Here is a 14,250-nt window from a genome sequence, read left to right as displayed (position 1 = left end):
CACAGTATGTATTGTATCGTGAAATCCTCCCTGATACCCAACTCTGCTTTTTAGACGTTCATTTACCATTTTAGACAAACTACTTATTAATGGACTTTAGTTTAAGCATTTTTTTACTTTAAAATAATACAACTATTCAGATAGGACATCCCAAAATTCTACAAGTCAAGGTTCTTTGTATCTGTCTATTGCTTTGTGTCTTTCTGACTATGGTCTTGTGATTCCCACAGTAGTGCTGGCAGGCTGCTGATAGCTGGCAAATTAACACATAGTGTGTGTGTATGAGTTTGTAAAACGTTGAATAATCATTTTGGCTCAGAAACGTAACTGTATGACAGCGCAGTCAAACAATGACAACATTCTGTTCTGGCAGCGTCATTTGAACCAAAGAGCCACAAGTAGCTTGAGAGCCGCATTTTGACCACCCTTGGTTTAGTGCAAAAACCATGTGTTTGTGTTGTTGCGTTAGACCAAATTGTGGTGATGGTCAACCTCCAATTATGAGCACTAGTGAGACAAGCACTTTAATAGCTGCCGTTTGCCTTCAGGGAGGTTTAATACACATGACTGTTTTGCAGGAGCAGCGTCAAATCTATAAAAGGACCATTAGGAAGAAGGGGGGTAAAAAAAATCAATCAAAATGCCATTAAAGTGGAATAAGTTGCCAATATTGCTGATGTGGTTGCGGCTCCTTTGATTTTCCTTCAGATTATTAGGCACAGTCGAGTAGTGACTTTGTTAAGGGAAAACTGTGTTGTCGGGGAGTAATGTGTCTCCTGGCTTCATAAAGTTTGCTGCCTCATATTTCCTGGCTTTATTGATTATCCATTATCATTTGTCATGAGGTGTCCTAACTCACAGGGAAATTACAACCTTCCTTTCCTGCTCAGGAGTGTGGTATGGAGCCGTTGAGGAGGGAAAAAAAGAGGAATCTGGTAGAGAAACAAGCAAAAAAATAAAGCCTGTGCTTGGCAGTTCTGAGAGGGAGTGTGGGGTTATAGGCTGCAGGGAGATTGTGGCTAAAACAGAGAAGGTAGCACAAATAAAAGAGGTGTCAGCGAGGAGGGAAATGCTTAAGGCTGTGTCCCTCTTCCACCTTTCTCCTTTATTCTAAGCTCAGCCAGATGAGGGCTCAAAACGTCCTCATTGTGACAGCAAAGCCTGTAAAAGATCAACAAGGAGGCTTTAGAATGCTCCTTTAAATGTCTCTCTGAATTTCAGAGGCTTATTTATATCATGTTCATAGTTTTGAAAATGAGCTTGGGATTCTCCACACGGTATTATTACAGACGCCACCCATGCTTGAAATGTGAATTGAAACATTCCTTGTATTGTCTGTAATGTCTGTCAGCAGCATGAGTGTATATATATCACTGAAACGGCTTGCCGACACCATTTCGTCACACAATGTTACAATCCATTTAATCCAAATCTTTTTAAGAAATGATTTAAGTGTTTCTCCCCCCAGTACCAGGGCACCCCCCATCCAGCAGGCCTTTCTTTCTGATTTATAATGTTAGTGTAACAAGAACGGGGATGAGAGATGCAGAACAGGCAGTGTTTGTAGCGTAGATAAACTACATAGAGCTCCTGTGCTCTGGACTGAAACATTTATCTACAGAAAATCTGTATAGATGCCAAGCGGCCATTTTTATTGGACTTTATAGGGCAACCACGCAGTCTTATTCAATATTCTGTCTTTTTCCAATGTTTTTCTTTGTTTTTCTGGTATATATGACCACATTGGAAGAACTAGACATGGAGCAGGGGGATTTCTTATTTCGCCTTTATTTACGAAGGTATTTTTATGTTATGATCTTGTTGTCTTTTTGAATTTTGATTCATTTTGATACAAAAATTAGTGTTTCCCAAAGATTAGCAATCTTTTTGTTGCAGTGAGAGCGGTGGCCAATTGTCAATATAATGTCAATGTATAATCTGTGGTGCTATGTTGCTAACTAACAGACAGACAAACAAACCTCATGAAATGTTCTTATAGGCCTGGGCCGATAATCACTAAATCTATTAATCAAACAATACAAGAACATGAACTCAATGTTTTTTCCCGCATCAATATATTTCTATGTCCATGTGTGTTTGTTTTCTTCCTATGTCACTTCCAGAGTGGAAGAGGGTTCACTCTGTGCGTCGCTTTTATTACCTAAATGTGTTTGTTCAATATCAAAATCCAATTAACATAGTCAATGCTCTTGAATGTCATAACACGGACAAAGAGTCCAGTATGACATATTTTTTGGAAAGTGATAGCAACTAACTATCGTTTGGGGAAAAAAAACTGCACTTCAAGTAGTTTACTGCAATATTATAGAAATGACATTTTGCTAACCGAGATAGTTCATTTTATTTTTATTGTTTACTTATTTAGGTCAAAATACTAATGAGAAATATGTTTATTGGGTTGGAAAGGGTGTATTTGCATAACTAGTATTATTAGGAATACATTAGATCTTAATTTGGTCTCAAAATATTGCTACAGTAATATTGTTTATCAGCAATATATCATCTGTTATTGGCCTGGGCCTAATCCCATGTTTGTGTTTGTCTTGTTCATCTGTTGCTTCCAAACATGCTGCAAGAGGGTTTACTCTTTGCATTGGTTTCAGCATCTGGGCAGAGTGAACCCTCTTTTCTGTCATCCACTCTCTTTGTTTCTGTGGGTGGAGCCGGGTAAGCTAACATACACACACAAATAAATAACTTAATGTAAGGTAACGTAGAAATTATTAACCCATACAATTTAATAACTTGTTCCTTATCCCATTTCGAACATTTCCTGAAAGTGCAATCAAAATCCGCCACTAAATTTTTGAGTTATGTTGCTAACTAACAAACATACTAATAAACCTTGATGCAAACATAACCTCCTGGTAATTATGGCCAATTATTTTCTGAAGGTGACAAGGAGGTGTTTCTATGAGGTGCAGTTTATTTATTCAAGTTGACAATGTACAAATATATTGAGATTATTAATGATAGTGGAAACCACAATGGGATTACACAGCCTTTAAAATATATGCATGGTAATGTTTGTTGTGGTTTTGCTTTCAGCCTCAAAAACAGTCCTCAACAACATGCTGAAGGAGCCATCGCTAATCCCGGATCAAACTTTGGCCAAGAATGTCTACCAAGTAAATATTTCATGTTTTACTTCAAAACAATTTGTTTCAAATCTACTAACTATGTAATATGCTTTAAAATGTTGCTTTAGCATCTATTTGACTGTTTACTGCTATGTTTTTGTTTTTTCTTACCCTTCACTATATGGAAATGCTGCACCTGTTCTTTTTTTTTTTTTTTTAACCCACACACCATAACCCCCCTACCCCCTCTCTCCTCAGTGCACAGTTAATGACTGCTGTTATGGACCACTGGTAGACTGCATCAAACAGTATCCTATCCCATAAAATTTTAAGCTCAAAATTGACGAGGAGCTATTGAAGGGGATGAGATGTGTCTGCCTTCCACCCCACATAAAAGTTTCTGCTTCACAGAGGAGGCGTTTCATCCTGGCTTGCCATCCCTCTGTTGCAGATGATGATGCCGGATATGAAGGGGGGGTTGTTGGGAGGCTCAATGGCTAAATGCCCATGTGCGTGGTGTGAATTGGGCTCAATGTTGTGTGATACAAAGGAAAAATGTCATAACTTGCACACCGGTCGTTTGGTATTAACTAAAGTGGTTTGTGTAAATATGTAATCTGCTTTGTGTTCAATTGGAAGACGTTCAGCACCACGGAGAGCTCATGGCACGTTCATCAAGTTCTTGTTTAGGTATAGTAACTAATGAAGTGTTATAATGAAGTTTGTAGAAACGCACACAAGAAAAGGAAACCTTACACTACCACTAAAGTCTTTTAAATAGCAAGCAGTGTTTCCTGGAAGAGATGTCCTTATTTCTATGTGTTTTTGATATTACACATTTTTTCAATCCTTTATTTTATTTGACCCAATGGGGCAGACCTGACAACCAGTCAACCAACATTTGCACATTTAGCGGTAGATTATTAACAAAACAAAGCCAGTAGTTATCAAAGATTCTATTTGGTTGCTTGAAACAAGAGCTACATACATACTTGGAAAACATTCTAAGTATGTCCAATAATAAAGCCACTTACAAGATTTTTAGTGAGAGACAATGCAAGACAATTGTATTCAAGGCAATTCAAAGTGCCTGCGATGAGGTGGCGACTTGTCCAGGGTGTACCCCGCCTTCCGCCCGATTGTAGCTGAGATAGGCGCCAGCGCCCCCCGCGACCCCAAAAGGGAATAAGCGGTAGAAAATGGATGGATGGATGGATTCAAAGTGATTTGCAAAAAAAATACAAGAAGGCAAAAATTACAATAAAATATTTCAATCGTAAAATATAATAATAAAAACAATTATAATTCAAATTTAAATCAAAGAGTTTAGATCAAATTATTTCAGTTGTCATATGCAGAACTGAATACAACTATTTTCCAACTGGATGTGAACATTGGCAACTTTGAGGTCTATCTCACATCTTCTGCAAGACTATCCCGGATTTTAGGAGCATACCATATTTTTCAGACTATAAGGCGTACTTGAAATCCTTTAATTTTCTCAAAAGTCAACAATGCGCCTTATAACCCGATATACGGAATAATGTTGGTTGTGCTTACCGACCTCAAAGCTATTTTATGTGGTACATGGTTTAGTGATAAGTGTGACCAGTAGAGAGCAGTCACACATAAGAGATACGTATAAACTGCAATATTACGGCAGTAAACTAATACCAAAACGTTTAATATTCCATTGAGATTATAGAACATTACACAAGGTGCTCAAAAATCTGTCAAAATGTTGTAGTACTTTTTATTTCAGTGGTAACCTAATAAGCCGCACTGCTTGATGGAATTATGCTAGAACCACTTGACGTACATTGCACCGGTCGCCCGGGGGCGGGGGAGACTCCCCTCCAAGGTTTCTCATTGTAATCCCATTGGGTTAAGTTTTTCCTTGCCCTGATGTAGGATCCAAGCCGAGGAAGTCGTTGTGGTTTGTGCAGCCCTTTAACCGGGCGATTGGTACAATGGTTGTTTAGTGGATCTAGCATGATATTGTGAGAGTCTTGTCCATAGTAATGGTTCATATAGTTCTAAAATGTCAGAAATGTACTTTGGCACAGGACCATAAAAAGACTTGTTCACCAGCACCAGCAAAACTATTTTAAAGTCTATTCTCTGAGCAAAAGGAAGATGGCACAGTGACCTAAGCACTGGACTATAATGGTCATATTTCCTGGGCCTAGTCAGGACTTGAGTAGCAGGATTGATCTGTTCCATGCAGCAACACAGTGAATTAACAGGCCAACGTTAGACTAGCGTGAGTGACAGGTAGATCTGAGTGTCATATGCATAGTTGTGGTAAAACACATTGAAACTGCATATAATGCTGGCCAAGTCGCAGCATGTACAAGTTAACAACAGGGGCCCCAAAATGGAGCCCTGAGGTTCCCCACAGGTCATACCCATTTGTCAAAGACAGAGCTAATTAACCTGAAAACTGATCACTTGTGCAATTAGAAGACAAATACCTTTTACTTTAATTATTACACCTTTGTGCTTTAGAGTAGTGCTGCAACAATTTGTCAACATTATTGACAACGTTGATTATAGAAATGAATCAACAAATGTTTGCTGTTGTTGACAAGTCATTTATATTTTAATTGGTAGACCATCAGAGATGTTCATGTTTACAGTTGTATTCGCTTCGGTAAATATTCGCAGCTAAAGTACAGAATGAAAATACTTTTGCACTGTATATCCTGTTTACAGGACAACTTGCACTTTAAGTCTGTTGATTTATTTTTCACTGCGATTTTATACTTTGTCAAATAAATTAAAACCATTTGTTAGTCAATAATTAATGTTTATTTTGTTACAGTTTAAAATTGACTATAATAGGTTTTGATACAGAGTTGAAATCAAGGATTCACTGTCAAACACGTGTACAGCAGAACATTAGCAATAATTGTTTGACTAGTCAACAAAACTGATAAATAATTGCTAACTAGTCAACAATTAAACTATTTGTTAGTTGCAGCCTTAGCAAAATTCCTTACATATAAAGCAGGAAAACCATTGGACCTACATGTAATATAATAACATTTTATTGGGTGATATTGAGTCCATGGTTCTCGCCCGGAAAAGGGTGGAATGCCACCTCCGGGTTGGGGAGGAGACCCTGCCCCAAGTGGAGGAGTTCAAGTACCGAGGAGTCTTGTTCACGAGTGAGGGAAGAGTGGATCGTGAGATCGACAGGTGGATCGGAGCAGCGTCTTCAGTAATGCGGACGTTGTACCGATCCGTTGTGGTGAAGAAGGAGCTCAGCTGGAAGGCAAAGCTCTCAATTTACCGGTCGATCTACGTTCCCATCCTCACCTATGGTCATGAGCTTTGTGTTATGACCGAAAGGATAAGATCACGGGTACAAGCGGCCGAAATGAGTTTCCTCCGCCGTGTGGCGGGGCTCTCACCTAGAGATAGGGTGAGAAGCTCTCCCATCCGGGAGGAACTCAAAGTAAAGCCGCTGCTCCTTCACATCGAGAGGAGCCAGATGAGGTGGTTCGGGCATCTGGTCAGGATGCCACCCGAACGCCTCCCTAGGGAGGTGTTTAGGGCACGTCCAACCGGTAGGAGGCCACGGGGAAGACCCAGGACACGTTGGGAAGACTATGTCTCCCGGCTGGCCTGGGAACGCCTCGGGATCCCCCGGGAAGAGCTAGACGAAGTGGCTGGGGAGAGGGAAGTCTGGGTTTCTCTGCTTAGGCTGTTGCCCCCGCGACCCGACCTCGGATAAGCGGAAGAAGATGGATGGATGGATGGATGGGTGATATTGCAATTGAGTCAAAATGGAGTGCATTGTTGTTTCAGTTTCAACCAAAACTAATGCTTTTTTTAATTTATAAATGGTTGATTTATATAGGCTACTAAGGTAAAGTTTTGTACCTGACAACTTTACCTTTCTAGCCTATATAAATCAACCATGTATACATACACATCAGCAGGCTAAATGAACCTCTTCAACATACAGAACTGATGAAGAACAAAATGGTGTTAACTACAGGAAAATTGAACTGCATCCACAACTGGCAGAACTCCTGATCGGGAAGACCCTGCAATAGAAACAGGATTTCAGAACATGCAGACGTTTCACTTACAAATGCGCAAACAAATGTGATTGTCCTGTAGAATCTTGGAGAATAACCATTGGCATGTTTTAGTTGATAATGTGCTTCAGAATACCGTAAACCCACTAACTGCTTCTGGAATCCTTGACTCTTAAATCCTCAGCGCTATTGGCCAAGAGCACGAAGTCCTGCTGTGTGACAAACTGAAGGAGAAGAATCTGTCCTTTCTAGGTAAGCCATCGCCTGACTTTTTTTTTTTTATATTGCTTTCTGTAAATTCACTGTGGTCATCTAAGTGAAACATGCTCAGTAAAATAACCTGCTATGATTGGTTGGTGCTGAACTGGTGTGTACTTTTATGGCTAATACCCTAATATTAATAAAAGTCTTAAGCATTAGCTTATGACCAACAAACCTGATATTGATGCAGTGTGGTTTCCCGGTTATGCAAAAGTAACTTTTTAATGAGCTTGCTTACGAGCACCAAACATGAGAAAACAGCTTTTCTCACTACTTTTGAGAGAAGATGTGTTAAAGTGGTTACTTTTGAAGTTACAGGTTTTAAGGTCATAGAGGCAAAACTTTCCTCATGGCTCTGATACCGCCCTTAACGCCCCAGGCTAGATCGGCGTGCCTTGTGTAGATACCACTTCACTGTAAAATCAGAAAAAGGCTTTGCTTCACCCTGCTTACTATTTGTCTATGACATGATGGTAAAAATTATAATTTTGTTTTTCTGCGCTTTTTGGGGATTTTGACATATCATTCAAAATCCATATGTAAGACAAGAACACATCTTTTTCTTTTTTTTAATGCATTCTCAGTCGTAAAATATGGCAAGTAGGAGGTGGCCAACAATGCAGCTATTTGGAGTACACTATTCCGCTCATGAAGCGCTCTGAAAAATATCTAAAAACCGCCAACAGCACTCTATTTTTATCTCATGACCTGAATATTGACCAAGTATTAACAATATTAATCACGCTGACGTGATTAATTAATTATATTAAGCTACGCCGTGATCATAGAAAATTAACTCACTTATGCTGCTACATTGACACATTGAGCTGGTGAGCTGCTTCATCCCCTCTGAGCAAGTGAAAGTTATTTCTGGATTATAAATCATGCCTCTCACCTGGATAGTCCAGGGTTGTGGCCGTCAGCTTTGACATTCAATTCATACCCAGAGATGGCGAAAAAGGCACGAAAAGACGCTCATTTGCAGCACTTTATTGAAATTATTTGCGAGGATTATATTAGTATTATTGTTTCATCTAAATGAGAAAATATGAACATCCCATCAGTTGAATAAAACGATGGAGTTTTTTGGATGTTTTTAGAGCGCTTTCGTAGGTGGAGTGGAGTGACTCCAATTTGCTCTATTGTTAGCTGACTTTTGCTAATGTTTATTTATGGATTAGAATTCCTAAAGAAAACGTGTGCGGTTCCTTTTGAAGCCTAACCTAACAGGACATTGCTTTTGTAATTGCTTTGCTAGTGTTGCTAATATTTGTTTGTTGATTTAAACGAGAGACCTGTTAGAATTATTTAAAATGGTTTAAGAATAGCCCTGCGATGAGGTGGCGACTTGTCCAGGGTATACCCTGCCTTCCGCCCGATTGTAGCTGAGATAGGCGCCAGCGCCCCCCGTGACCCCGAAAGGGAATAAGCGGTAGAAAATGGATGGATGGGGGTTTAAGAATATTTTGGTTGTGGTAATATTATTTTGTTGCAAAATTATTTTGCCCCAGCCCGATTTAATCAAGGTAGTGCCCATGTGTGAAATTGTGGAAGTTGTTATTTAACCCTCTGCTTCCTTCTCCCGCCCCCGTCCAATCATCATCATCCCATAGGTCAGGTGAGTGAAGGATGAAAGTCATTCCTTGTGTCATTAAGACCACATCATTTATTTGGACCCGCGGTGTTGACCTTTCTTCACGGCTTTACAGAGGACTGTTCTAAAACTGTCAGAGGGCACGAGGGCCAGTGAGGCAACCTCACCCGGCTTGATAAATGGATTGGAAATAAGCTACCCAACAGCAGGGACGGCCCATTAATTTTAATCAAAGGTGATGTAAAAAGGCGATCAGAGCCACATGACAATGTCAACAGCCCAGCCGGCGCGAATGGAGGTCCCTCTCCTATAGCACATTAGCACAGCACAGGATGCCCCATGTGCACTGCAAGCCTCTGGCAGCCTCTCTGACCTCACGCCTGGCTCCCCCCTTTTTTCTCTCCAATCCTTGGCTGATGCTGCCTCTTTACTGACACCGGCACCCTCCATCTCTTCTCAATTCTCCTCCATGCCCCATTAGTTGAGCTCGACTGGAGACAAAGAGGCAGGCCCTTGGAACCGAATGACCTGGTCAGCCTGAGATTTAATGGAGAAATCAGGTGTTGGATAATGGCTGAAGTGTGCAAAAAGTCAAGGACAATGGCTGCAGTCTGGAAGGACCGGGGTCACGCTTACTCAGACTATAACGCCAACCTTGTCCGCCTCGCTATATATTTTATCAAGCTTCGCCAAACTTCAAACTGGAGCGCAGCTTTTGTGCACACACAGCAAGTAGACACCAGGTATTGCTGGGAGAACTTTGCGAAATAAAAAAAGAAAACATCGGTGAATGTTGTTGGTTTTGAATAAGTCATGTTCAATCCAAAGTTAAGCAAATGTCACACATCTGCCCTCTCTTGTAGATGAAAACCAACTCAGAGCTAGAGGCTACGACAAAACGCCAGATATCATCCTGGAGGTACCAATTGGTTAGTATTTACCTACAGAAGTCGATGTTTACATTCCTTGTTTAGGGTATTACTTTTATTTTATTTTGAACATGCTAAACAAAGTTACATTGAAGTTCAGCACATTTATACTTGCATGTTGGAAAATGACTAGGTAGAAACGGAGTTTGTTTAATCAAACCCCTTTAAAGGATGCTGCAATTTTTTTTATTTTGTTTATCATTCACAATCCTTATGTAAGACGAGCACACATTATGTTTCTCCAGTTTTTTATGCTTTCCAACTCATAAATAAGAGTCTGCTAACGTGTAGCCAATGGGAGTCGCTCTGTTGCGTCTATAAAGCACTCTATAAAAAACATCTAAAAGCCTCCATCATCGTTTTTATACTCACGCTGTAAGTATATATGCAATGTAGTAACAGGCACATTCATAATAACATCTAATATTTTACGTATTGTGCTCATTCTTTGCTTTTCCCTTCAACAAAAAAACAAGCATCTTGCAGCAGTATTACTAAGTGTTGAAGTGAAGTGAAGTGAATTATATTTATATAGCGCTTTTCTCAAGTGACTCAAAGCGCTTTACATAGTGACACCCAATGTCTAAGTTACATTTAAACCAGTGTGGGTGGCACTGGGAGCAGGTGGGTAAAGTGTCTTGCCCAAGGACACAACAGCAGTAACTAGGATGGCACAAGCGCGAATCGAACCTGCAACCCTCAAATTGCTGGCACGACCACTTTACCAACCGAACTACCATGAACAAGATATACAAACTTAGAACATAATAAAACAAACATTTACTTTACAATGTCTGCTCTCGATAGGATGCCGACTGATTGGATGTTCATATATATATATATCTTTATATATATCTATATATCTATATATATAAATATATATATATAGATATATATATATATATATATATATGTATATGTATCTGTTTGGATGGAGAATTAATTTTAACCCTCACAAAGGATTAAAACAACGTGCCACAAACAGACATATTTTCGTTTTATTCTTATTTTGTTGTATAAATTGTCTGTTAAAGTTGACCATCTTCTCGATTTATGGCCACATCCTTTTGCTATCTAGCAGAGAGGCATGATTGACAGTACAATCCAGAATTAATGCAGAGGCAATGCAGCAGCTCACCGGCTTAATATGTCATTATAGCTATCTATGATCACAGTGCCACTAAAAATATATCGTCTACGTCAGCGCTAATAGTAACTATACCGCTACAAATTGGTTAAAACTCAGGTCCCGTAACGTAAACAGAGTATTGGTGGCGTTTTCTGAGAAAACATTTTTAGACAGCTTTATGGCGTACTGGCCGCATTTTACGAATTAGAATGCATATATAAAATAAAAACATGTGTTCTGTGTTTTTACATAGGGATTGTGAATGGTAAGGGAAATACATTTTTGTAAAAGTGCATTTTCCCTTTAACCTGTACATACTTTTTCAAAGAGTAGCTGGTGAAAACATGAATGGCCTTTCCTGCGTCTTGTTTAAGACTACTCAGTGGTCTAGTGCAGTGGTTCTCAACCTTTTTTCAGTGATGTACCTCCTGTGAACATTTTTTTTAATTCAAGTACCCCCTAATCAGAGCAAAGCATTTTTGGTTGAAAAAAAAAGATAAAGAAGTAAAATACAGCACTATGTCATCAGTTTCTGATTTATTAAATTGTATAACAGTGCAAAATATTGCTCATTTGGAGTGGAAAACTTCTTGAACTATTTGGGAAAAAAGATATAAAAATAACTAAAAACTTCTTGAAAAAAAACCAAGTGATTCAAATATAAATAAAGATTTCTACACATAGAAGTAATCATCAACTTAAAGTGCCCTCTTTGGGGATTGTAATAGAGATCCATCTGGATTCATCCACTTCATTCTAAACATTTCTTCACGAAAAAATACATCTTTAACATCAATATTTATGGAACATGTCCACAAAAAATCTGTCTGTCAACACTGAATATTGCATTGTTGCATTTCTTTTCACAGTTTATTTTATGAACTTACATTCCTATTTTCTTGAAGTATTATTCAATAAATATATTTATAAAGGATTTTTTAATTGTTGCTATTTTTTTTAGAATATTTTGTAAAAATCTCACGTACCCCTTGGCATACCTTCAAGTACCCCCAGGGGTACACGTACCCCCATCTGAGAACCACTGGCCTAGTGGTTAGAGTGTCCGCCCTGAGATTGATAGGTGTGAGTTCAAACCCTGGCCAAGTCATACCAAAGACTATGAAAATGGGACCCATTACCTCCCTGCTTGGCACTCAGCATCAAGGGTTGGAATTGGGGGTTAAATCACCAAAAATTATTCCCGGGCGTGGCCACCGCTGCTGCTCACTGCTCACCTCACCTCCCAGGGGGTGAACAAAGGGATGGGTCAAATGCAAATTTCGCCACACCTAATGTGTGTGTGACAATCATTGGTACTTAAACTTTAACTTTACTTAAATGACAAATGTTCTGTATCTGCTCATGGAAAGCTGTGGAGGGACACATCATCCACTGGATTGAGAGCAAGGCCTCGTTCGGAGACACCCACAGTCACCGCACCTATCTCAACGAACAGTTCTGGAGCTACTGGAACAGGTCAGTCTTTTTTACTTACCCCCCCTTTCTACAAAATTATTTGTCTCTCCTTTCTTCCTGCGAGTCATTAAAAGTGATGGGTCAAATATGCCTCAGTGAGTGTGTGGCACACTCACTGCCTACATTGACACTGCACCAATGCTGTATTGATCTTTTATAATTGCCCATCTGCGGGGTTAAAAAAGTCACTATATTTGATTTACAAAAAAAATGAACAGTTAGCAATTATAATGCTTGTTTATTTTGTCTGTGTGGTTTTTTTTATTAACGAATAGCTGAGGAACAAAAAATATACAACATGCAACTCTGGTCAATGAGCCAAATACAAAACTGCAAAAGACTGGCATTTACCTTATTTGACGCTACAAGATCAAAATGATGCTGCACTTCGGAACTTATCCTTTTACTTAGTTCCATTTAGATAGTTATAGTTGATGGTGACGAAACAAGCGGCACATAATTTCTCAGATTTCTGTCAATAAAAACTGTCACGTGAGCCAAAATGAACACTTTCTGATAATCACTGTTTGGTGCTTGACAGTCACTTGACATAGCAGTGTATAGGTTTTTATGTTTTTGTATTATGTTTTTAAGTTATACATCGAAGAGCACCATAGTGTTTCATAATGCATTAATGCCTCAGTATTGTTTGAGCCTTTTACACAAAAATCCCACAAATATGACGCCTCACAGCCGTAAAAGACATCTGGCATGTATCCACCTGTGCCTTTAACACCAAACCCAGTGAAGTACACAAACAAAAAACAACATCTATGGAGATATCTTCTGAGGTCCTCTGCAGTAAACTTTGTTTTACTGCAGGACTATTTTCTTTCCAAAATGTGTACATTAAATATGACAAAAGAAGGGAAGCTAGATAAAATACTAGAGATGGGTACTGTTCACATTTGAATCGATAGTACCAATCCCCGGTACCTGGAACGATAAAAGTACTCAAAGGTACCAATTTTCGGTACTTCTATGTCCATCCATCCATTTTCTACCGCTTATTCCCTTTTGGAGTTGCGGGGGGCGCTGGCGCCTATCTCAGCTACAATCGGGCGGAAGGCGGGGTACACCCTGGACAAGTCATCACCTCATCACAGGGCCAACACAGATAGACAACATTCACACTCACATTCAGACACTAGGGCCAATTTAGTGTTGCCAATCAACCTATCCACAGGTGCATGTCTTTGGAAGTGGGATGTGTGTTTAATAAATATGATTTGTTTTCCATAACATCTCCTCATATTTTTTTGCAACATTTAAAAATGAACTGCTGTCCATCTTGTGTCATTATCACATTTTGCAGTCTCATTTGCAGGTATAACATTAAGTTGCAATTACAGTTGCAATTCCAAGACATTAAATAGCAATAGTGTATAGTTTACAGCACGGCGTGTTGTTTTATGAATGTTGTGCCCAAATATGGTTAATACTCTTAAGTGTTGTACTTTTACACATCAGCTGTTTGATTTTAACATCCATAGTTGTAGTTTTCATTAATAAACTTGGAGGTATGAAAATTGTCATATAAAAACGCTAATGCGTGTCAATAGCAAAGCCAATGTATATCAGTCTCCATCCATCCATCCATCTTTTTCTGCTTATCCGAGGTCGGGTCGCGGGGGCAGCAGCCTAAGCAGGGAAGCCCAGACTTCCCTCTCCCCAGCCACTTCGTCTAGCTCTTCCCGGGGGATCCCGAGGC

At 39.4% G+C, this 14,250-nt stretch overlaps 1 protein-coding gene across 4 annotated transcripts in view; it reads left to right on the top strand.

Moving 5' to 3' along the window:
• Positions 1 to 14,250, top strand: part of cdin1 (CDAN1 interacting nuclease 1) — a 160,589-nt gene that overhangs the window by 76,297 nt on the left and 70,042 nt on the right. For 3 of the 4 annotated variants that reach the window (XM_061896055.1, XM_061896052.1, XM_061896053.1), the window contains 5 exons: positions 3,070 to 3,149; positions 3,360 to 3,409; positions 7,335 to 7,402; positions 9,869 to 9,934; positions 12,434 to 12,539. In XM_061896055.1, coding sequence (XP_061752039.1) covers positions 3,070 to 3,149; positions 3,360 to 3,409; positions 7,335 to 7,402; positions 9,869 to 9,934; positions 12,434 to 12,539 — 370 coding nt within the window. The remainder of the gene's footprint in view (positions 1 to 3,069; positions 3,150 to 3,359; positions 3,410 to 7,334; positions 7,403 to 9,868; positions 9,935 to 12,433; positions 12,540 to 14,250) is intronic. The other variant, XM_061896054.1, reaches the window with a different exon arrangement.

Source organism: Nerophis ophidion, linkage group LG03 (assembly GCF_033978795.1).
Source record: "Nerophis ophidion isolate RoL-2023_Sa linkage group LG03, RoL_Noph_v1.0, whole genome shotgun sequence".
Taxonomy (NCBI): domain Eukaryota; kingdom Metazoa; phylum Chordata; class Actinopteri; order Syngnathiformes; family Syngnathidae; genus Nerophis; species Nerophis ophidion.
Note: the sequence above shows the minus strand (reverse complement) of the source record. Positions and strands in the feature narration are given on the sequence as shown.